The 24,752-nt window shown below is 46.8% G+C and overlaps 1 protein-coding gene across 5 annotated transcripts; it reads right to left on the reverse strand.

The window, feature by feature from the left end:
• Window positions 1–526: 526 nt before the first annotated feature.
• TSKU (tsukushi, small leucine rich proteoglycan) lies at window positions 527–23,554 on the reverse strand. Of its 5 annotated transcripts, XM_027848036.1 has the most exons (4): window positions 23,344–23,554; window positions 14,213–14,353; window positions 12,059–12,189; window positions 527–2,538 (listed from the first exon to the last, which is right to left on the reverse strand). In XM_027848036.1, the coding sequence occupies exon 4, from the start codon at window positions 2,528–2,530 to the stop codon at window positions 1,469–1,471; it is 1,062 nt and encodes a 353-aa protein (XP_027703837.1). In that variant the 5' UTR covers window positions 2,531–2,538; window positions 12,059–12,189; window positions 14,213–14,353; window positions 23,344–23,554; the 3' UTR covers window positions 527–1,468. The 5 variants fall into 5 exon arrangements, with proteins under 5 accessions (XP_027703837.1, XP_027703838.1, XP_027703839.1 ...); XM_027848037.1 differs by lacking the exon at window positions 14,213–14,353; XM_027848038.1 differs by lacking the exon at window positions 12,059–12,189.
• Between the last annotated feature and the right edge of the window lie 1,198 nt (window positions 23,555–24,752).

Here is a 24,752-nt window from a genome sequence, read left to right on the forward strand (position 1 = left end):
CCTCAATGTCCTTCCTAAGACGTGGCACCTAGAACTGAGCAGCCTGGGCAGAGGGGAAGTTGTTTTTCATCTTAACCTCCACTCCCATACGAACTTTAACCTCCTCCCCACATACTCCAGGCATCTCCTCCAGATGTGGTCTACTCAGGCCACAGCATCGCAGCATGATCATCTCTCTCAATCTGGAAGTCATGCTTCTCAGCATGGCTTAAGACTGGATTCATTTTCTGGGCTCCCATTTGACAGTATTGACTCATGCTGACTGTGAAGTCTACTCAAACCCCTATGGTGCTTAGATATCAATGCTTTTTTTTTTTTTCTATATCAGTATATTCCTCAGTTGTCCACTGACTGGTATTTAAAGAAAGGTCTTATAGGAAAGAATAAATTGGTGCAAAATATGGAACTGAAGGAGGACAAAAGCACAGAAGGGTCCCCAATAAATCAATAGGACACAACACATATACATAGCCCCTCACACCACAGAAGTTTTTCAGATGAGAAAACATTTATTCGGTATGACTACCTTCTTTATTGATTTATTCATTCAGCTTGTCCATTATTAAAAAAACAACAACAACAAAATGAAACAAAACAAACCCCCCTAAGAGAAAGATGCCTGAACACAGTGTGAGTCAAGCCATTGGGGGAAGGCACTTTGGGAAGAACACCAAGGGTATATAGGCAGAGATGGGCTCGGGGCCCACTTTGGCACCAAACGAGCCACGGCTACATTACATGGCTGTGGGTGGTGTGGGTGGGGGAGGGAGGATGTCCGAGCCAGGGGATAACTAAGTCAAAGATAAGGGGAACGTTGGAGATGTGAGCTGGGGAATGCTGGAGGAGGGACCAGAGATATCTGAGATGGAGAGGACACCCCCTCAGGCATGATTCCTTCTTCTCTTGGTCCTGAACTTCCACCTAAGCTCTGATATCTCCCCAGATCCATGGGCGGGGTATTCCGGAAGACTTCCCTCTCTTTCCTCAGAGTCCAGAAAGGGGATGTCCAAGTCAGGGGCATTTTGGAGTCAGGAATGTTTCCCGTCACACCTCGGCTCTGATGGCTGGTTCCCAATATTCTCTAACTGGTCCCAGGTGCTACCCAGGAGACTAGGAAATAGAAGCCCCTGGTGGGAATTTTTGTTCAGGGCAAGACCAAGAGTGGCCTCATAGGGGAGCCTCTAGGCAGAGGAATAGTAGGAGAAGTGGAAAGGCACCACACACGCACACACACACACACACACACTCACTCACTCAGGAGTTAGACCTGGTATTGGCACATACAAATATAAATTAAATTGACAGGCTTACCAAAAAAAAAAAAATGGCATCACGAGGGTAGGCCTCAGTATCTGCTCGTAATGGAGGTGTAGTGTAGCTTTTCTTCCTCCTACCTCCATGTGGGTCCTACCCTTCCCCAGGCCCTCCAGGGGCCTTCCCTATTTCCGCCTATTATCTCTGATGTTTATCACAAGACATAGGGGGCTTCGGCCACGGCGCCGTGGCCATCATGGCAATACAAGACTTCCTTTCTGGTCTGGCCCATCTCTCGTCGGTATTGGCCCTCTTTGACCACCTTGACGCACCAGAGGTCCTTCCCCAGGGTGATGCTCTTGACAGAGGGGAGGTATTTCAGAAGCCGGTCCGGCAGGACTGCCAGCCCTGTGCCTGATAGATTCAGCTCCTGCAGAGAGTTCAAGGTGGAGAAGACCTCTGCCCTGGCAGACTGAAGGCTGGGATTGCCTGACAAGTCCAGAACCTGGAGGCTTGGCAAGTCACGGAAGGCAAACGGGGTAAGCTCCGTAGGGCGGCGGAGGCTGCCGAGGGACAAGTGAATGAGGTCCTTCAACCCGGCGAAGGCCCCTGCCTGGACCCTGCTCAGGAGGTTGCCATCCAGGTTGAGGTAGCGCAGGGGGAGACCCTGGAGGTCAGGCACCTCCTGCAGCTGGTTCCAGGAGAGGTTCAGGCTCTGGACATTGGGGGTGCCCCTGTCCAGCTGTGACCGCACCACCCGGGTAAGGAGGTTGTGGGAGAGATCCACATTGAGGGGCTTCCCCTGCCCTCGAGAAGTGAAGGTGTCCATGGAGATCTCGGTTAGTCTGTTACTACTCAGATCCACCTCGCTCAGGGGGGAGCTGGCAAAGCTCTCCTCAGGCAGGGCCGTCAGGGCATTGTGGCTGAGGTCCAAGGACTCTAGGTATCGGAGCCGGGAGAAGGTGGTGGAAGAAATCTGAGCGATGCGGTTGTAGCTCAGGTCGAGGCTCACCAGAGTGGTGTATCCTGGTCCTGTGAGCATGGACTCATTGACTATCTCCAGCTGGTTAGAGGACAGGTCCAGGTAGGTTGTGTCCAGGGGGATGGGGACCGGGACAATGTGGGAGCCCAGGCCGCTGCAGTCCACCCGGGTCAAGCTGAAGCTGTCAAACAGGCCGAAGGTTTCCACTTCACAATGGCAGCCTGGGAAACACGGGCGAATGGCCCTGGCACAAGGGGCCAGGAACAGGAGAGGAAGCCAGAGGGACCACAGCATTGTGCAGCCTGGAAGACAAGAAGAGCGAGGTCAGGGTCAGGGTCTGAGAGATGTCAACACCCAGCACAAAGGGCAATTTTATAAAACCATAGGATGTCAGGGCTGGGAAGGACCCCGAGACACAGAATGTCAGAGTTGGAAGAGACCTCAGTGACCACCTGAATCCATTCCATCATTTTACAGGAGACAGATTTGGTCTAGAAGACATCACGAGTCGATAGCACACGTGAGACTAGAACTCAGGTCTTCTGACTCCCAGGCCAACACCAAGAATTTCAGCCCTGACAGAAACCTCAGCTTCTTCCTGTCCAGTCTCCCAACCCCTGAAGTAATTCCTTCTACAATGTCCCCAACAAATAATTATCTAGGCTCTGCCTGAATACCTCCAGTGATGGGGAACCCCTTCCTTACTAAGGCAGCCCATTTCATCCTAGGCCAGCTCTGAGTGTTAGGATTCCCTTCCTTATATAGAGATGAAATCTGCCTTGTCATAGAATCACAACATTTAAGAGTCAGAAGAAACCTCAAAAGGCATGTAGTCTAGCCCCTAGTTAAAAATCTATAGCATATCTAAGAAGTGGTCAGGCAGTCTTTGACTGAAAATGTCTAGACAGGGGATTCACTCCCATGCATTATCCCAATCTGTTTCCCTCCTCTGGGACCAAGCAGAAAAAGTCAATTTCCTCTTCCCTAGGATAGCTCTTCAGGCACACAAAGACCCTGTTACCTCAGGTCTTTTATTCCCCAGGTTAAACATCCACATTTCCTTCTACTGATCCTACTAGATTATCCTTCTCTGTACAGGATCATTATCTGTAGAGCTGAAAAAGACCTTAGATATTATCTAGTCTCATTTTACAGAAAAGGAAACCGAGGCCCAAAGATGGAAAGTGAGTCACCCCAGGTCACAAACTCTGGGTCCCCTTGCCTCCCTGTGCCCAATCGGTGACACCAAGATCCTCCTCTCTAGTGCATCAATGTCTAATCTAGCCCATAATGCACTGAACCGCACACAGTTCTCCAAAGGAGTTTGACCAGCGTCAACTCACCCAAGAAAAGAAGTCACTTCGAGCCGGGAAGGAGCCCAGTGCCTATATCACCTCTCGCACTTTGGCACCAAGGGCTAGTCACAGGATTCCAAGATAAGCCTATCTGAGGAAGGCTCTGGGCTTCCCCAAGCACTCTGCCTGGTTCAGCCAGACGGCCCTCCCCTCCTGAACTCCCCTCCCTCTCCCTGGCCTTGCTCCCATGAAACATTTAAAGGGCCAGCAACTCTATCTGCCCAGGGCTCTGATACAGGGCGAGGACAAACATAGCTGGCTTGTACCCAGTCCCCCAAACCCATCCATTCTATCCTCCACCCCCATCCCCCTGCTGGCCTCCTGTTCCTTTCAGGCCAATTTTCAGATTAAAGCCTGTTCAGGTGCCTTTCATGCCAAACCCTAGCTGGGAGGGCCAGGGTGTTCAGAATTCAGGAAACAAAGCGGGGTAGAAAAGTTACCCTAAACCCTGTATTGTGTTCCAGCCTGTTTACTGTGCATACTATTAATTCCATCCAACCGGTCTGAGCTCCCGTGCCAGGCTCAGCTCTTCTTACACAGATCCGTTCCAAAGGTTTACGAAAGCAAGGCAAGAGAGACAGCCCCAAAGATTATTCTTCAGTCACCCCAGGTGATTATACAACTCTGTGGTCATTAAATATGAAACAGTCACTTTTGTCAGATCTTGGGTTACGCAAGAAGGCCCAACTCCAGCCTGACTCAGCCACCATGAGGGCAAAGAAGGGAACCAGAGTGGAGGAGAAATATTAGAGATGGGTGCACTGAAATGAGGCTGCCATTCGGAAGACCTGGGGGGAAGTCCCGTCTCTTCACTACCTGTGAAATCTTGGGAAGGCTATCTTAGCTTGGGGCCTCCATTTTCCCACGTGTAAAAGAAGGGGATTGGAGTAGATGGTTTCTGGGGTCACATCCAGCTCAAAAGTCACTGACTGTCCCATTTTCTTACTTTACAGAAAAATCACACGTGCTCAAGGTTAGGAGGAACCTCAGGGGCTATTTATTTAGCCCAACCTGTCCTTGAACTGGAATCTTCCCCGAGGGCCAGGAGGGAAGGCCCACACCTGTAATCCCTGCTAGTAAGAGGCCAAGGCTAGGAGCTGGCTTGAACTCAGCAGTTAGGAGCAGCAGTGGGCTAATTGGATTGGGTGTTCATACTATTTATCCTGGCACCGTTTGCTTACAGAAGGGTGAACCGGCCCAGGTTGGAAATACAGTTCCCACACCTATCGATAGCAGGATTGGGCCCGTGATAGGCCACTGCACTTCCTGCCTAGGTCAGATAGGGAGAACTAGTCTAAAAAAAATCCCTTGTGTAACATACCAGAGAAGCAGTCATCTGGCTTTTGCTTGAAAGGCTGCATGGTATAGTAAAAAGGGGATTCAGTTTAAAAGCCTTGAATTCAAACTGGGAGGGTTAGCATGCAGCGGTATGAAGAACCCAGACCTGGGAGTTACGAGAGTTGAGTGCGAGTCCTGGCTCCACCACTAACTCACTGCGTGAGTCTCAGGCAATTCCCTTCCCAGTTCTTAAGCCTCAGTTTCCTCATATATAAAATTAGATGAAATAATTTCCAAGATCTTTTCTAACTCTAAGTCCAAGGACCTTAAGAAACATGGATTGATCATTGACTTGCTCTGTGACCTTGGGCCTCTCTCTTGTGACCTCTCTCTTGATCTCAGTTTTCCAGTCTGGAAAATAAGGGAGTTGTACTATAAAGCATTGAAAGACACCTGATCTTTAGGACCTAGAAGGGGGATGTTCTAACATTCTGTGTTCCAAGGATTTGACATGTTGTTTCTACGTGCTAAAAAGCGAGTAAAGAGGACTAAGCGGAAGCCTCTGGGAGCTAAGGGGAACATTTAATGAATTTTGGACCTTTCCTGGGTGACTTGCATGAAAACAATAACATTTTAAGTAAGGAAGTTGGGCATGGGGTGAGCTGGGGAATTAACCTGGTGCAGGAGAAATGAGCAAAGCCAGGACAGCAATCTCTATACGTTAACGACCCATCTGTAAGGACAAACCACTTTGCAAGCTGGAAGAGCTCTGATCAATGTGATCCATGATTCCTGAGGACTGATGCTATCTACCTCCTGACGGAAGGTGGGGGGTGGAGGTGTGTACAAGTCAGGGGGCAGGATCAGACCTGGATTTTTGAACACGGTCGATGGGGGAATTCATTTTGCCTAACTAGACATCTTTCTTACAAGAAATGAGTTTTCCTTTCCTTTTTAATGGAATAGGGGGTGAAAGGGAGAGAAAATAGATGTCTATTGTTTAAAAATGAAACTTTTTTTAAATTAAAAAAATAAAGCTTTTTAGACTAGCAGTGAGAAGAAGTGGGCTCTAGGCTGAGATCTACCACTAACCCAGTGCAAATTTGGGTAAGACTGAGAAGGAAATGTTCTCTAGGATCACGAATTGCCTTTGACTGGGTTGGAGGTCTGAGGCACGAACATTAATGGATGCTGAGTAAATAAGCAATGCATCAAATCTCCTTTAGAAATAAGAAGGTGGACTATTCTCATTAAGCCCTGACAGGGGGCTGGAACGAGAACTTGTCAGCCATCCAGGCTTTTAAAAAGAAAATAAAAAGACCAATGACATGAAACCTGGTACACACAGGAGAGACAAGAACAAGGAGGTTTTAGCCTTGAGAAAAATATATCCAAACACCAAACTTATGAATAATGAAAATCAAGCACTCCACCTTCTGTTTCCATTGGTTTTCTTTGTCTGATCTATCTTTCAGCTGACCTTGGTCTGCAAAGAAGCTGTCTGACCTTAAAGCATCTCTGGTACTTACCGAGGCGGGCAAGGCTACTGCTTCTTCTAGATATTTCTATCTCTGGGCCTCAGTTTCTCTTTCTGTAAAATGGAAGGATTTGACTAGATGATCTCATGGGTCCTTTTCCAGCCTTCACATTCTATATTCTGTAGGACTTAAGTGCTATCTTCTTCAGGAGACCTTTCCTCCTAGCTAATAATAGTAATAATAAAAACTAACATTTATGTAGTGCCTACTATATGCCAGGCACTGTCTTAAGCATTTTACTAATATTATCTGAGGTGCAGTTAGTTGGCACAGTGGATAGAGCACTGAGCTTGGAATCAGGAAGACTCATCTTCATGAGTTGAAATCTGGTCTCGCTTACTAGCTGTGTGACCCTGGCAAGTCACTTAACCCTGTTTGCCTCAGTTTCCTCATCTGTAAAATGAGCTGGAGAAGGAAATGGTAAACCTCTCCAGTATCTTTGCCAAGAAAACCCCAAATGGGGTCACCAAGAGTCAGACATGACTGAAATGACCTGAACAATACCAACAATATTATCTCATTGATTCTCACAACCCTGGGAGGTAAGTGCTATTATTATCCCCATTTTATAATTGAGGAAATGAGGCAAATAGATGAAGTGACTTGTCCAGGGTCATACAGCCAGTAAATGTCTGAAGCTATATTTGAACTCAGAACTTCCTGACTCCAGGTCCATCGCTCTACCCACTGCACTATCTAAACTCCTTAGCTGTTAAGTGTCTTTCCCTCTAAAGTTACCTTGTATCTACTCTGTGAACCTTGTATATACCAGTCTATGTACATAGACTTCTTCACTAGAATGTAAGCTTGTGGAAGGCAGGGGCTATTTTTCCTTTTTTCTTTGTATTTCCAGAACTTGGCACAGTGCCCAGCACACAGTAACACTTAATAATAACTGCATGTTGATCAGTTGATATATTCTGACATTCTAGCCTCCAAGGCCTTTTCCGGCTCTGACATCCCAAGCTTATGCTCTAACATTCTATGTTCCCTCTCCTCCTCTGACATTCTATGGTCCTCTCCTTTCTCAACCTCTGCTCAGCATTGAGTCATACCTCAGGGAGCTGTTAGCATGAAGAAACGCTGAGGGTTGGTTTGCTAACAAAGTGAGTCTATTGCTGGTTTCAAAAGAAGGAAGACAGATGGCTTGTAGAGGCCACAACTGGGACAAGAGAGCCACTTGGGAAAGGTGGCCAGGAAAAGAAACTGAAAGGGAACCAACCGGGCTATCCCCCTGCTTCAGGAAGGAATCAAAAGTGAAAGAAATGCTCTTGGCCCGAACTCAGGAAGGAAAATTTCTAGATGGGCTTGGAAGGAGAGGGTGATGATTTTGTAAGGAGGAGAAGAATGGGAAAATTCAGGAAAGAGAAAGTGTTTCCTGACAATTTGCCATTTTCCTGAAATACGAAAAGAGCTCAGGGAAAAGTCTCCCTTTTCCTCTCACACCTCCATAATCATTTCCCCACTCTGGGGGCTTTGATGGCTGACCCCAAAGCTCACATACAAGAGGAGGCTTGAGGGACCTGAGACCCTCTTTCCCAAACATAGACAACCTGACTTGTGACATGGTGGGGTCAGCTGAGTCTCAGTTTACTTCCCCTCCCTGGGCCTGAGTTTCTTCATTTGTAAAATAGGGATTCTACTATTTATACTACCTACCTCATATAGGCACCGGGGCCTGGAGTCAGGAAGACTCATTTTTGTGAATTCAAATCTAGCCTTAGACATTTACTAGCTGTGTGACCCTAGGTAAGTCACTTAACCCTGTTTGCCTCAGTTTTCTCCTCTGCAAAATGAACTGGAGAAGGAAATGACAAACCACTCCAGTATGTTTGCCAAGAAAACTCCAAACGAGTTTATGAAGAGTTGGACAGGACTGAAAAATGACTAATCAACAACAACAAATTACTCTAAGCAAATTAAATTAGTTCCCCTTATTTGGACTTAGTTTCTCTAACTTTAAAATAATATTCATACCACCTACCCTAGAAGGGTAGAAAAGTAAGTTGTTATCACTACATCCTAAGATTCTGTAAGTGCAGGGGCCTTTTTCACATTTGCATCCCAAGCCCAAACACCATATTAGTCCTTTCAAGAATGTGGAAAGGCCTAGAGAAACATCTCCAATGTGTTTGGTGGATTGCCTTTGGAGGATTTATAAGAAGATGTGGCCATGGAAAGGAATCACCCAGCAAGAGCAGGTGTGGATGGATTCTGAGCTGTACCACTGAAGATAAAATCTCTAGCCACCAAAGTGTCACCAGCACAGGGCCTAGCAGATAGGAAGTAGGTATTTAGTCTTGCTGGTTAAACTGAATATGTTGAAAGGAATGAATGCTAAGATTAATTCTCTAATTCTCTAAGGTAGGAGTTTTCAAAGTATGGTCTGGGGAATAAGCTGGTCCCCAAACTAAAACTATTTTCATAATAGTACCAAGATGTTTTAATTTCTAATGATAGTAAATATATATACATAATATAGATTCTAATGTGGATATCTAATATAGATTATAATAATAGCAAATATGGGTAGATATTGAATACAGATTATAATAATAGTAAATATAGGTATGTAATATAGATTATAATAATAGTAAATATGGATCTAATATGGATCCTAATATGGATATTAGATATAAATTATAATAATAGTAATATGGATATCTAATATAGATCCTAATATGGATATCTAATATCAATTATAATAATAGCAAATATGGATCACAAAGCTCTTTGAGGGAGTCACTAGTAATTTTTAAGGGCATAAAGGGGTCCTCAGACCAAAACATTTGAGAACCATTGTTCTAAAGTCTAGCTCCCACATTCAATGTTCTAAGGCTCTTTTAGCCTTGAAAAGTTGTTTGCTAAGTTCCTTTCCACTTCTGACTTTCTATATTATAAAGTCCTATCTAGACTTCATGATGTAATGTTAGAGGCAGCATGGTATAGTGGGTAGAGAGCTGGACTTTGAGTCAGAAAGACTTGGGTTCAAATCCCCTGTCTGACACTTATTCGCTATATGACTGAGCAAGTCATTAAATTGCTCTAAACCTCAGTTTCCCCACCTATTTAAAAAAAAAAAAACTCTAAGAACTTGTCCAGCTCTAAATTTGTGCTCCTGTGATCCTATGGTATAAGGTCTTTTCCACAACTGACACTCTCAGTTCTGACTGAATCCTACTAGCTGTGTGACTTTGGGCAAGTCATATCTCTCTTTGCCTCAGATCTGGGGAATGTGGGTGGCTGGACTGGATGGCCTCCAGGATCCCTTCCATCTCTAAAGTTATATCCGATGACCCTCTTGGATGGTGCAGTTTGCTGGCCCTCCCCACACAGGTAGTCCAACCCCCATCTGAAGGAGAATCCCTTCTTCAAGGTACCCGACAGGTAGTCAGTCATTCCACCTTTGCTTTAGGACCTCTAGTGAGAGGAAATAGCTGAGCAGGCATCTTTTCTCCCACCCAGCCTCTCCCATAACCTAACTTGATTTCACGGTGAGGGGTACCCACAGGCTCTCTCTTGTTGGGATTCCCAGCTCCAAGAATGACTTTTTGCCCCTTTGTTTTTTCTTAAAGGAGGAAGGGGAAGTGGGACAATAAGGAGGGGAACACAGAAGAAATCACTATGAGAATTACAAGCAACATCAGGGAGGGGAGAGGCTGGACGTGGCTGCCACAGAGCCCAGAAGGAAGTAATTAAGGGCAGACCACAGGGATCCAGCCCCAAACTCCTGTTGGAAGCCACTCTATGTATGTGTTACTCTGCACAGCTCCTTGGGCTGCTACCAAGGAAAGTGTGCAAATGAGTGCCTCATTTTCTGAGCTGACCCTGGGGTGCCAGAGCCAAATCTCCATCTTAGGCTGCCTTCAGAGAAGCAGTGTCCAGATGGAGGGAAGCAATAGCCACCACTGTCCTCTGCTCTGGTCAGACTCCATCTGGAGGGCAGATGGGGCCTCATTTTTGGCCCCTTGAGCAAGTCACTGAGCCTTAGTTTCCCCCACATGTAACATGACCTCAAAGGACCTGTACAGCTCTGAATCTGTGCTCCTACAATCCTACGTCTAATGTCTTTTCCAGGAAATGCTAGAGAGAATCCAGAGGAAGGCGACCAGGATAGTGAAGCAACTACAGGCCATATAGTACAGAGGAAACAGTACTGGTTTTGGATTTAGGGGCCCTGGTTTTGAATCCCAGCTCTGCTACTTACTAGGACTGGCTAAAGAAACTGGTGATGTCTGACCAGGAGAAAGAAGATTTGGAAACAGGGAGGGAAGACATTTTTCCTGCTTTCAAATACCCAAAGAGTTATCACAAAGAAAAAGGAGGAGAGTTGTTCTGTCACCAGAAGACAGAGCTAGGACTGACTGTAGAGAAGTCAAGACAGGGCAAATTTCAGCTCAATATAGAGAAAGGTGTGTGGCCATGGACAAGTCAGTTTTCTCTGGGCCCCAGAGGGGCCAAATCTGTAAAATGTGAGGGGGTTAGACCAGATGACTTCGAAGATTCTTTCAGTTCTGAATCCTCGGATTCTTCAGGACCGTGTCACAGTCAGAGCTGCCCAACAAAGAACGGGCTTACCCAGGAGGGAAGGAGTTCCCAGGCACTGGCCATATTTAGGAGGGTGGGCAGGTCCCACTTGGTGGGATTAGCGTGGATGGGGCTCTATCCTCAGGCCCCCCACTGGATTAGATGGCCTGCCTCTGATGTCTTCTGTAGCTTTGACATCTATCAGAGTCAGATCTGGCACCAGAAGGATCGGGCTAATCCTTGCCATCCTCCTTCCTTCTACCTCTACCAAGTCTCAGTACAAAGCTTCTCTTGTGAAAGTCTAGGGTTCCCAATGTGAGACTATGGTACAGCCACTTCTAACCAGAGAAGTGGTTCTCCATTTCTGCTGGACAGAGCACCAGGCCTGAAGTCAGGAAGACTCATCTTTGTGAGTTCAAATCTGGCTTTAGACACTAACTAGCTGTGTGACCCTGGGCAAGTCACTTAACCCTGTTTGCCTCAGTTTCCTCATCTCTAAAATGAGCTGAAGAAGGAAATGGCAAACTACTCCAGTACGTTTGCCAAGAAAACCCCAAATGGGGTCATAAAGAGTTGGCCGTGGCTAAAATGAATAAATAACAACAACATAGAGGAGAGGGGAAAGGGGATAAACAAAAGAAGTGTCTCTTAAGAAACACTGAAGGAATCCCACAAGTCTAGAGTGCGCCAAACATCTTGTATTATCAACTCCCATTTTATACACAGAGAGAGCCAGGCTTAGAGAGCTTAAGTAATTTGCCCATGGCCATGCAACTAGCACCAGTGACAGGATTTGAACCAGTTTCCTGTTTCCAGTGGCAACATGCTATCTACTATCCTTATAGAGCACTGGGCCTAGAGTCACAAAGAGGCTCTGAGTCCAAATCCTGCCTTGGACACTTATTAGCCAGGTGATCCTGGGAAAATCACTTAACCTGTCTGCCTCAGTTTCCACATCTGCTAAATGGAGATAATAATATAGAATAATAATACAGAACCCCCCTGGTTCTGAGATTCTATGTTCTATGTCCTGAGATCTAGCATTCTATGTTCTCAGGTCCCTTTCAGGATAACAATCACTGAAATTGCCAAGCACAGAGCCTCAGTGCAGAGTAGAAACTTACTTAATGTCTGCTGATTAAGAGTTCCCTGAAGGGCATTCCATCTGGACTCTGAGAAATGTTGTGGGGTTGGCAGTCAGGTCCTGTCCAGATTTCTACTGTGGGCCTCGCCGGTTAAGCAAGAACTGGTCAGGCTGGCAAGAAAGGTAAGGAGCAGACAGGATCAGAGGCAGCCCCTTTTAATGGAGCCATCTAGGTGATGCAGTGGATAGATCATTGGGCTTAGAGTCAGGAAGACCTGAGTTCAAATCCAGCCTCCGATACCAGCTGGGTGACCTTAGGCAAGTCACTTTACCCTGTGTCTGTAAAATGAGGATAATAATAACACCTACTTTGCAGGGTTGTTGTGAGAATTGAATGAGGTAATATTTGTACAGCATTTAATACACTGCCTGGCCCAGAGTAGGTGCTGTATAAATGTTAGCTATTTATTATTATTTTTATTATTATTAATTATTATTATTATTATTATTAATGAGATGGCCTGCCTGTTTGGGTACTGAGATCCCAGATTCTGTACATCTGGCCAAACCCCTCTGGACCTGACCCTGTTCATAATCTGGGAGGCAGACAAGGGAATTTGGGGAACAAGCTAGAAATTCTTTAAGAACAGAAAGGCTAGGAATGTTTGGTTTGGAGATGAGGAGCCTTGGGCAAGGGTGGGAGTGGGGGAGCGGGAAGAAGGGACTGGATGGTTATCTTCAAATATCTGAAGGACTGTCACGGAGATGACTTGTTTTGTGTGGTTTGCAGTAAAACCAGGATCAGAGGGAGACAGATTCCTACTCAGTCTAAGGAAAAGCTGCCCAAGTCTGGGCATCCTTGATAGGCATTCACAGTCTAGGGAGAGAAGACAAACCTGTACCTGTCTATACAGGGATGCACAAAGGAACGTTCTCTGAAAACACACCTTTATCGCATTTTGCGTGGGTTATTCCAGCGGTCCCTAACTGTCCTCCCCACCTGCACTTAGATTATGTCATCTGACCCTCTCATTTTACAGACGGGGAAACTAAGGCTCAGAGAAGTTACATGCTGTGCACATTGGTGCACAAGTTCACACTGGTGAACTTAACATAAAGGGCAGGCCAGGCCACAGCTCTGGCACTGGCCCCAAATCTGGGGCCCCTACACTGAGTGTCCAATTCAACCCCCATCTCTGTGACATCTCTGTGACGTGCCTTCCCCACCCAGACTATCATCTCCATTTCCATGTGGGGGGGTGTGTGTGGGGAGACTTTGACTCCACCTTCCCCCAGTCACCCCGGGATCTGATTAGCCAGCTTTCACCTTTCACCAAGAGCCTCACTTCCCTGGCCTTCTCCACACCAGATCCCCCCACCAAACAGTCTGCTTCCACTTGTATCCTCAGTGCCTGGCAAATAGAACAAATGTTTATTCTCATTTTCTCATTCTCTTCCTCTCCTTTTCTTTCTCTTTCCTCTCTTCTTCTTCCTCTTCCTTCTTTCTCTTTTGCTCCTCCCTCTCTCCTTCCTTTTCTCTTCCCTATCTCTTCTTCCTTTCTCTGTCTTCTCTCCTTCTCTTCCTCCCTTCCTTTCTCTCCTTTCTTTCTCTGTCTTCTCTCTCCTTCCTTTCTGTCTTCTCTCTCCTTTCTCTCTTCCCTCTCTCTCTCTTCCCTCTCTCTCCTTCCTTTCTGTCTTCTCTTCCTTTCTTCCTCCCTCCCTCCCTTTCTTCCTTCCCTCCTCCCTCTTCTCTTCCCTCTCTCCTTCCTTTTCTCTTCCCTGTCCTTTCTTTCTCTGTCTTCTCTTTCCATTCTCTCTTCCCTCTCTCTCTCTTCTCTCTCTCCTTCCTTTCTGTCTTCTCTCCCTTTCTTCCTTCCTCCCTCCCTTTCTTCCTTCCTTCCTTTCTCCTTTCCCTCCTCCCTTTTCTCTCTTCCCTCTCTCTCTCCTTCCTTTCTTTGTCTTCTCTCTCTCCTTCCTCCCTCCCTGTCTCTGTCTTCCCCACCTCTCTCCACCCCCACTCCCTTGCTACTCTTGAGGACCTTATCACACACTGCCTCTATTATTAATTAGCTTTTCATGTGTCAGCCCTATCCTCCCAGGGAGCTCCTTGAAGGCAGGGTCTTGTCTACACTGGGGCATACTGTCCTACAGTGCCTGGGTGGTGCTGTGCTCAGTAAATATTGGTCTGACTCACCCCATATCTTGAAGTGTGTTTGCACAAGTCGCCAACCCCCCCAGCAGCATGGGTAGATGACAAAAGCATCTACCAGGGGCCGCTGATATTGTTGAAATTGTCTTTCTGTACGTTTATGTCCTCTGTTAACAGCTGCGGAATCTGGAGAAAGACAGGTGATTTGATTTGATAGGGACCTGTGGCAGTTGAAGGCCAGCAAATTGCTTTACATCCACTATTTCATTTGATTGTCATAATACAGTGAAGTGGTAGGGGGTATTATCATACCCACTTTTCAGATTAGGAAACTAAGACCCAGGGAGAGGAAACAGTTTGCCCAGGGCTATCCAACTCTAAGAGTCTGAGGTGAGAGTTGAATCTAGTCCTTCTTGACTCCAAGTTATCCTCTACCTACTAAGCCCTGCTGTGTCGCCTACACCTTCCACCTCACAGGATTGTTGTAGGGAAAGCAACTTGTAAACTTGAAAGTCCTATAGAAAATGGACCTATTGGGGTAGGCCTAGAGAATAACCCAAATAATTAGCATTTTATATAGCACTTTAAGGTGTGAAAGTGCTTTAAGTATGTTATCTTATTTGATGCTCACAATATAAAGTAGGTCGTGTTATTAACTCCATTTTGCAGATGAGGAAACCGAGGCTCAAAGAGAGTGTGATTTGCCTAGGGTCACACAGTTAATAAATGTCTGAGGCAGGATTCAAACCTAGGTCTTTTCGATTCCAAGTCCAGCATTCTATTCATTGGGCCACCTAGCTACCTACAGATGACCCAGAGGTCCCTTTCATCCCTGAATCAATGATCCTATGAGCCTATACACTTTGGCAAAATTATATAAAAAGAAAATGGCCCTATTATTATCATCCTATGTTACAGATGGGGATGCTGGGGCTGGTAGGTATAGAAGGTTTGGCCTGGTTCATATAACTAGATAAGGTTAGAATCAGGACTTAAACCCTGGTGTTCTAACTTCCAGGCAAGGGCTTTTTCCATTACACCAGGGCCAGTGTGTGACACATGGCTCCCACCCTGTTTTGGAGTATATGGACAACATATAAGCTATGATGACCAATTTCAGGAAGAACATGTTTTCCTCCAAATACTGATGGGATGTGGCGGAATGAGTGGATTTAAATATTTTGAAGCCATGCCCTACGAGGACTGGTTGATGGAACTTGAGATACGTGATCCAGAGAAGTGATGCCTTGGGGAGGCAGAACATTGCCTTTAAGTGTGTAAAGGGCTATCCCGGGGAAGGAGGGTTGGGTTATAGACTCACAAAAAAGGCATCTGCAATTTCATCAGATAGGGAGCTCAGAGTAGGGTGATTTCTTCTCTCAAAGAAGACCACAACTTTTTGATGACTTGGTAGGTAAGTGCTAGGAGTTACTTATCCATGACACAGAGATGAGTCCCACAAACAGATTCAGACTCACAGACCATTAGAGCTGGCTGAGACCTTAGGGATCATCTCTAACTTCCTCATTTAGCTAGTAAAGTGGATGAGTTTGACCTTGAGGCCCAGACTTTCTGTCTCTAAGACCAGTGCTCTTTCTACTATTCCAAAATGTCTCTCACTTTTGCTGGGCCTTCAGAGGATAGAAAGAATCGAGAACAATGAGAGGAAGGTTAAAAGGAGGAAGGGGGGAAGAGGGGGAAACGAAAATATATAGTGTCTACTCTACATGTACTAAATGCTTTGCAAATATTATCTTATTTGATCCTCACAACAACTGAGGGAGGCAGGTTGTTTTTATTATCATCCCCATTTTACAGTTGAGGAAATAGAGTCAGAGATGAAATGACTTGTCCAGGATCAAATATCTGGTAAGAGTCTAAAGCCGGATTTGAATTTAGGTCTTCCCAACTCCAGGTCCAGTGCTCTATCTACTGGGCAACCTACAACTTCCTAACAATAAGAGTTGTTCAAAAATTGAATTGGTTGCCTTGGAAAGTACTGAACTTCACGTCACTGGCAGTTTTGGAAGGGTCTTCAGAAATTATCTAGTCAAACCTTCTCATTGAACAGACAAGGAAATGGAGAGGTCCAGAATAATCAAATGAGCTGCCCAAGGCCATATAGATAACAAGTGACCAAGTCAGCATTTGAACCCAGGTCCTTTGGATCTACTACTCTTTCTAAAACACCAGCATTTATACAGGGGATCTGAGCTTCAGGTAGGGGTTAGACCAGATGACCTTGGAGCAACCTTCCAAGTCTGAGAATGAGGTCTTAGAGAAAACACGGCTGTGGTCTTGGTTCTGCTATTTAGTATCGACATGATCTTGGACAGATCGTTTCCACCCTCTAGACCTCGGTTTCCTCCTCTGTGAAAGGGGAAGGATAACACTGCCCTAGCCTATCTCAGAAGGTGACAGTCAGGGCCAAAGGAGATAATAATAGTTGTGAATCGGGCTGTAACCATCAGGTGGTAGAGTTATGTGAGCTGTTGTTACTATTATAAATTGTTCTCCTCTTCAGAGATCCTGGCTCCAACAGGCCCATCTTCCCCCTCCTTGCTGCCTCCTCTCCCACCCAAGGAATTACCAGACAGCCCAACCCTTCAACAAGAAATCCTCTGATGGGAGAATGATTTAGTCAGCTTGATTTTCAGGGTCTGAAAGAAAGCTAGAAGGAACTCCCTGCCCTTCCTTGCTTGGCCCGAATATTCTCACAGGAGGAGGGAGGGTTAGGGTATTTCACAGGCTGGGTGACGGGGCTCATGACCCTGTGAACTCTGACGCCGATGGAATCCCTGATTCTGCATCTGTCCCTCCCCCCTTCTCCTCCCTCCAACCCTGCCTGGTAAGCTCTGGAAGCCGTCAACCGTGGGAAGAGCTGGAGCCTTGGGAGAAATAACTCCCTACATTCTAAAGGCTCTAGTCCCCAACTTCATGGAGGTGCCCGGGAAAGTCACTTCTTTCTTTCCAGCTGGGCAGCTCTTTAACTTTTCTAAATGCTCCCCACCCCTCAATACTCCAGGTAACGTTCCAAAACCGCGACTTGCATAGAGGATGCTGACCTGCATTGGTTGAGGGGCTTTCTCACCCAGGACTTCTTCATGCTAAAGAAATCACAGAGGCAGTCAGTCCCTGCCCCTGTCTCCTTCAGCTCCCTCACAATCAATCTCAAGAAAGTGGGCAGGGCAGACAGAATTTCCCCTGCTATTACTGACAGATGGGGAAAACGGAGAGGCTGTTAGAGCTAAAAGTCCAACTTTCTCATGGAGATTCTTTTCCAGTTCTATTTAAAGTTTATAATTATAGAGTAGTTTACAAGCTGCTTTCTTCACAGCACCCTGTGACTTAGTGTACATATGACTCCCATTTTTTAGACAAGTAAACTGATGCTATCTTTTCTAAGGTCCCCCCTAGCTCTGATGTTCTGTGTTATAAGGTCCTTTCTAGTGTTGACATTTTGTGTTCTAAGGCATCTCTTGGCTCTGACATTCTATGTTCTAAGGTCCCTCTCCCCCTCAGACAGCTAGATATTGTGATATATAGGTATCTATCCAACAGATGTATTCATACAGAGTGTCAGACTTGGAATCAGGAAGACCTGAGTTCAAAACTTACCTCAGACACTTACTAGTTGTCTAAACCACAGGCATATCACTTAAATTTTCTTGGCCTCGGTTTCCTTATCTGTATAGTAGAGTTAGTGACAGCACCTACCTCCCAGGGTTGTGTTATGAGGATTAAATGGGATAATATTTGTAAGGCATTTTTGGAAACCTTAATGCATTGTATAAATGCTAGTTATCATTATTATCATATGTTCTAACATCCCTTCCAGCTCTCACATTCTAAGGATTCTATGTTCTTTAACTAGAAAAGAAGTAGGTCTCTTGGTATTCCACCTATCAGACTGTAAATAAGCTATATCTTAGCCTCTAATAGTGGTTGGAGGATTCTGGTCAGAAGAACCTTAGGATGATAAATGTAGATATAGAGTTGGGTCTTGTGGTTGCTATCTCTGACCTGTCCATCTCCCTTTCTGAAAGATAGGCTAAAATGACTGGCCCAAGGTCACTTAGGAAGTCACTAGCAGAATTGAATTCTGGCCCTTTGACTCCCAATCCAGTACTCTTCCCATTTTACCACATTTTCCTTCTTTTTCACTTCCCTCAACAAAGAGTCGACTTTTTTTTTCCAGACTCTTAGCAAAGGTGATTTGACTTTTCCTTAGAAAAAAACACATCCAAAAATGACAAATTCCACCTGACATTCTGTCCTGGACTAGAGGTGGATGACTACACACACACACACACACACACACACACACACACACACTCTCTCTCTCTCTGTATATATATATATATATATATATATATATATATATATATATATGTATATATATAATACACACACACCTCCTACTAAGATTCACCCTCCCCATCAGGTCACACCTGGGAATCACTCCCTTCATGGCTCTAAAAGCAAACCATTTGCACTATGTACTACCTCCCAATCCAGCTCCTCCAGGTTGGGTAAGGGCCAGGTGCTTCCTCTCACCAATTCTCTATTCCAGGAGGGTTTCTTGTTCAAGTTCATAAAAATGTTCTAAACACTTTGGGCAAATCTGTGCTTGGTTCTGGGGAAGATAAAGAGATGAAAGCGGGAGATGAACTCTGTGCCCTTCATGCATCTGGCAGAAAAGATGAGCACACAATAATTTCCTCCTTAGTCTGTCCTAACTATCCTTTAAAGGGCCCAATTCAAATTCTACTTCCTCTAAGAAGGCTCCCTTCATCCCCTGGCTGGTAATGACCTTGCCTCTGGGATTTGCAAGGCACTCAAGTTTTCGCCTCTCTGATGCTCTTGTGCTATTTCTGTCTGTCTTATGCTCTACTAGACTGTAAGCTCCATGAAGGTATGTTTTTCTACACCTAGTATTTCCTTTGCTGCCTAGCACAGTGTTCTTCTGCACACAATAGGAGCTTAATTAATGTTTGTCAGATTGAATTAATGCAATGGAGAATACAGCAAAGGCCATAAGAGAGGCACTGTGGTGAAAAGAACTCTGACCTGGCTACAAGACTGGTGACTTTGGGTAAGTCATTTCCATGTCTACAAACCTCAGTTTCTTCATCTGTAAAACAGGAACAATAATACTTGCCTTCTTTAATTTACAAAGCATTTCAAATACATCATCTCATTTTAGCTTCACAAAAACCCTGTGAGATAGTATATGATCCCTGTTTTGTAGAAGGGGAAACTAAAGGTACGTAACTACCCGGGGTCACGTGGTTGATGTCACAGCCGAGGACTAAGCCCAGGTTCTCCTGATTCCAAGTCTAGTGCTCTCCCCGTTAATCTTGGATGCCAGCTGTTAGGTAATACACTCTATAAATGTGAGGTTTACATGAATGAGTTGTAATCTACACTGGTGGAGGGCACGCCCACATCACTGAGATCAAAGACACATGCAAGTATTAAAATATTATGATTTTATAGACTAAGTGCTCTGAGAGTTAGGAAATGGAAGAGATTACTCTCTTCTGTGTTTTTGAATGCTGGAGGGGACAAAGCAGGTCTCTTATATGTACCTTGACAATTAGCCAGACAGCTCTGCTTAGGGACAGGATCTCAGATATCCACATAGTCTAGTTCCTTCATGATATACACAGAGAAACTGAGGCCCAGTAAGGGGAACTGTCTTTCCCAAGGTTATATAAGGTAATTTGAAGCTAGGTGGGGCAGTAAATAAAGCGCCAGGCCTGGAGTCAGGAAGACCTGAGTTCCAATCCGGCCTCAGACACTTTCTAGTTATATGACCCTGTGCAAGTCAGTTAACCCTGTTCACCTCAGTTTCCTCATCTGTAAAATGGGCTGGAGAAGGAAATGGCAAACCTCTTTAGTATCTTGCCAAGAAAACCCCACATGAGACCACGGAGACGTGGACGTGACTAAAATGACTGAACAACAACAACATACGTGTTAATACCAGAATCAATAATAACAGTTCACCTTTGTATGCTGCTCTGTAGTTACAAAGCTCTTTCCTATCCAGTAAGGATGACTGGATCCTTACGATGGGCCTGTGGAGTTGGGCAAGGCAGGGATTACTATCTCCATTTCAGGGTCAAGGCAGCAGAGGAGCAGAAGGGGAAACCAATTTGTCCAAGGTCACAAAAAGTCAAAACAACATACCAAGTGTCCTGCCTCCTAGTCTAATGTCCCTTCTGCTTTGGTTTCCTTCTTTGTAAAATGGGAGGGGTTCCAGGTGTAGGACCAACAGTCTGTAAGACAGGGGTTCTTAGCCTTCTTTGTATCATGAATCCCTTTAGAAGTCTGGTGAAACCTACAGACCTTTTCTCAGAATAATTTTTTTTAAATCCATAATTGAAGGATATGCTAAATTTTAGTTAGAGGTTAGTGAAAATAAAGATGTTATTTTTTTTTCCATCCAAGTTCACAGACCTCCTGAAATCTATGGGGGTCTATGGACCCAGGTTAAGATCCCCCGATCTAAAGTCTCTTCTAGCTGTGACCTCCTGTCTTCTGTGTTCTTAAGTTCATACTGGGGAAGAGCTGGAAAGGATCTAAATCATCTAAATTCCTCATTTCACAGATGAGGAAACTGAGGCCCAGAGTGAAAAGGTGTCTTGTTCAAAGTTTCTCAGCTAGTAAGGGGCAGAAGTGGGTTTTGAACTTCCAATATCCCTTCGCTGTCCCACTAAGGTCCCTTCCCAGCTCTACCATTTATTGTTCTGGCACGCTCCCAAAGATATTCTAAGGAGTTCTTCATCTCCTCCTCTCTCCTTAAATTGGGAATGGGAACTTAGTCTCTGCAACACATCACTATTGAGCTGGGGGGAAGGGAGCAAAAAGAAGCTGGAGAGGAAGAAATACAATAAATTCTGAGCACCACTAATTCAGAAAAGGGGTGGAGGTCCTTTGGCTCCAGCAAAGTTCTGGGTCAGAGGAGTTTGAGGGGTTGGGGACAGACATTATTCTTCCATCCTATTTCTGGCTGGGAAACTGCCCCCTCTCTGTCCTCACTTATCTGTGTGCAGCACTGGTTCCCAGCTCTGACCATGAAACAACCCAGAGCCAGTCACTCCCCACCCCCTACTTCCCCCTTTCTTAAGGTTTTAGTCTTTCCTCTGGCTGGCATGTCTGGGCTGATCCAGACAGAATGGAGGAGGGAGAAACTTCTGAATCATTCGAAAAGTAGGGTCCCCTCATCTCATCTTTCCTCAGTCATGGCCCCTTCTCCCCCCAGTTTGGAAATAGACTCATCCCAGGCAAAAGAGGTGGTTGGGGGTGGTGCTGTGCAAGACCCTCATAGCCTACAGCCCCTCTCTCCAGACTGGGAGAGAGAGGGAGGGAGGGCCCGACCAAATCGGGGGAGGCGGAGCCAACTCCGAAGTGTGGGGCTGTTGGGGCGGGGACCAGAGCCTTCCTAGCCGCTGGGGCTGCTGGACTTGCAGCCGTGGCAAGGCAGTCGGTCCCTCTGCCATCCATCCCCCCTTCTCCCTCCCCCCCCCCCAAGTGCAAAGACATTCAGGGAGGAGACTAGTTAGCCAGGACTTGAGTAACCTGGCAGAGGGCTCTAGTATCCTGTTTTCGGGAGACTATTCTGCCTCTCTTACAGCCAGACCTCCACTCAAGTAAATCAAAGACCCCCTCTCTTACAGAGGCTCCCCTATATCTTCGTTTCTTCCCCTCACGGTGGTGGTGGATGATTGATTCCTCCCCGCTCCAAAGGGTGTAGAGTTTCGGTTCTGGGGATTTCAACTTCTGAATAGGGAGTGGAAAGCGATGAATTTCTGGACTCACAACACCCCTTCCCATCCTGGGAAAGGAGGGCTTGTGGGAAGGGCGAAAGCTAATCCCAAAACATTACACATGCAAGCAAATAGAGTCATAGGATTTGGAGTAGCGAGGAACCTGAGAAACTATAAATCTATCCTTGCCCCCTTTTATAGAGGAGGAAACTAAGGCCCAGAAAAGCATAAATGACTTGCCCAAGGTCACACAGCTAGTTAGTAAGAGAGCAGAGATCGCAACTCAGCCTCTCTGCTTCCAAATCCCGATACCTTTCCATAGATAGACAGACACAGACAGAGACAGATAGGCACAGACAAGCACACACACACACACCCACACACACACACACACACCCACCTCTTACCCATTCTCTGACCAGCAGCTGTAGGATGCAGCTGAGACCACCTCTTTTCAAGCTAACCCCTCACTGGCCTTTGTTTTCCAAAGCCTATGTGAGCCTCGGAATCCACATTTCTCCTCCTCCCATTGCCCCCCATCTCCACCCCACTTTCCGGGCTACATCCAAACTAGAAGCCAAGAGGCCACTCCCGGAGCCCCCCAGCCAAAGGTGCAGTCACTAGCTTGGGGAAAAAGGGAAAGTTGAGGCTGGCCCAGAGAGACCTTGCGCCCTGCAGAGCCCCCTGCCTCCCGAGTAAACCCACATCCAGTCAGGAACCCAGACTGGGGGCTGTAAGTGGCGAGAGGGGGTGGGCTCGAAGTTGGAGAAAAGTTCGGGAGGCCGCGTGGTGCGGTGAAAAGAGCCTGGATCTGGACAGAGGACATAGGCAGACCCCATCTTGACCCAGCTCCATCTGTCACTGATCAGCCCCGGTGACTCGCGGGCAAATCACCTTCCTGCTCTCTGAGGCTCAGTTTCCCTCTCTGTAATATATGGGGATACTAGTAGCTCCCATTTCTAGAAGAAGAGGGAGTGCCTTGAGAGCTTTCTTGCCGGCAGCCCTGACCGCAGAGCAGTGCAAGGATGACCATCAGAGGAGGCAGCTAGAGGAGAGGGGACAGGAGCTCAGCCTTCCGGCCCAGGCTGCAGAGAGGAGAGCGCTTTGCAGGCAAAGAGAGCCTTAGGAGGGAGCCTGGGGCTTTGAATGAGCCCGGGGGGAGAGCCAGCAGCCGGCGGGCTCCTGGGGGGAGGACGAGGAGAGAAAGAGCTGGGGCCCCGACAAGGAGGGAGGGAAGGAAGGAAGGAGGAAGGGAAGAAGGGAGGGAGGGCTTCGGTGCCCGGCGCTTGCACGCCCAGGAGGCAGCAGCTGCCCCACCAATGCCAATCGGGTGCACCGGGAGAACGAATGCAAGGTCCCCCTCGTCCTTCTGCTGCTGCCCCGGCCCCGCCGCGCACACACCTTCCAGCGCTCCAGTCTAGTCTGCGGGCTGCAGCGGCGCTCGCCCTCCCCGCGGTGCTCAGTCTTTCGCCTGGGCCGCCGGCCCCTTCTCCAGCCTGTCTTTGCTCATCCTGCGGCCGCCGCCTAGCCCGAGCGCGGAGCTCTCATCTCCTCTGTGCGTGCCTGGGTCCTCCTCCTCCTCTTTCTCCTCCTCCCGCGGCGGCCGCTGCTGCCACCTCCCTCCTCCCCGCAGGCACCGCGGAACAGCTGCCCAGGAGCTCCAGGGAGCGTCGCGAAAGGGCCCGAGTCGGGGCTAGCTCCTCCTCCCCTCCAGGCCCGCCCCGGTCCCGCCTCTTTCCGCCCCGCAGCCCGGCTTCTCCCACCCTAGGGAGCGTCTCAAAAGTGCTCAGCTCCTTTTCCCCTCTGGTCCAGCCCGTTTGGTCCTAAGACCATCTATCTCTTCCCTTTTATCCAAGCTTTCCTCCGCCGTCCCGCCCTCGGCACCCTGCCTCTCTCCTCCCCTCCACTCCAGCTCCCCCCACCCCATCCTGGGCTAGTGGAGAAATCTCAACAGATGGTTACGAGCTTTGAGAACATCTGGCGGTTGGAGGCGATTTGCTTGGAGGTGTGTGTGTGTGTGTGTGTGTGTGTGTGTGTGTGTGTGTATTGGGTGGGTTCCAGTTTCATTTAACTTAGTTCAGATCACCACCTTCAACCCCCATACACACACACACACACACACACACACACACGCACACACACACACACATTCTTCAAGGCAGAAATAAGATTTTTGGAATCAGAAATACAATGTTTAAGATGTCTAAACTTTTCTTTTTTGCACTCCCAAAGAAGCCCCCGACCTCTTAAAAGCCCTAAAAGGAGGGCGTGCGAGTATCAATATAAACCCAGACACGTTCTCAAAGACTCTACAGCCTGACTGTGAGAGCAGGAGGCGACCTTAGAACAGCCTTATTAAGACTGGCGTTTCTCTTGGCACGCTTTCCTTCCAGTTACATCGTGCGCCAGGTAGAGCAAGAACCATCACTCACATATAGAGAGGAAACTGACATGTAGGGACTTTCCCATGAACCCTTAACTAAGATGAGGCAAATCTCATTCCAGGTCTAGATTCCAACCCCCCCCCCCACTTCCCACAGGAGCTGTAAGGCTGGCAGGCAATCAGAGCTGCAAGAGGGCTGGGTGGGGGAGGGTTTAGGGAACTGTTTGAGGTGTAAAAAAGCAAAAGGCAGAAATACTTTTTTTTTTTTAAAAATCGAGAAAGACTTAAGGCTAAAAAAGGTTTCCTTCTCATTGGATTGAGACATCCTTTTAGTGTCTATCGTTCAGAGGATGTACATGGGGGCCTGACTTACAGGTCTTCGGTCTTTCCCTATTTTCGATCTTTTAAAATGATGAAGATTTTTTTT

The sequence above is a fragment of the Vombatus ursinus genome, unplaced genomic scaffold (genome assembly GCF_900497805.2).
Source record: "Vombatus ursinus unplaced genomic scaffold, bare-nosed wombat genome assembly UNPS02005659.1, whole genome shotgun sequence".
Lineage (NCBI taxonomy): Eukaryota > Metazoa > Chordata > Mammalia > Diprotodontia > Vombatidae > Vombatus > Vombatus ursinus.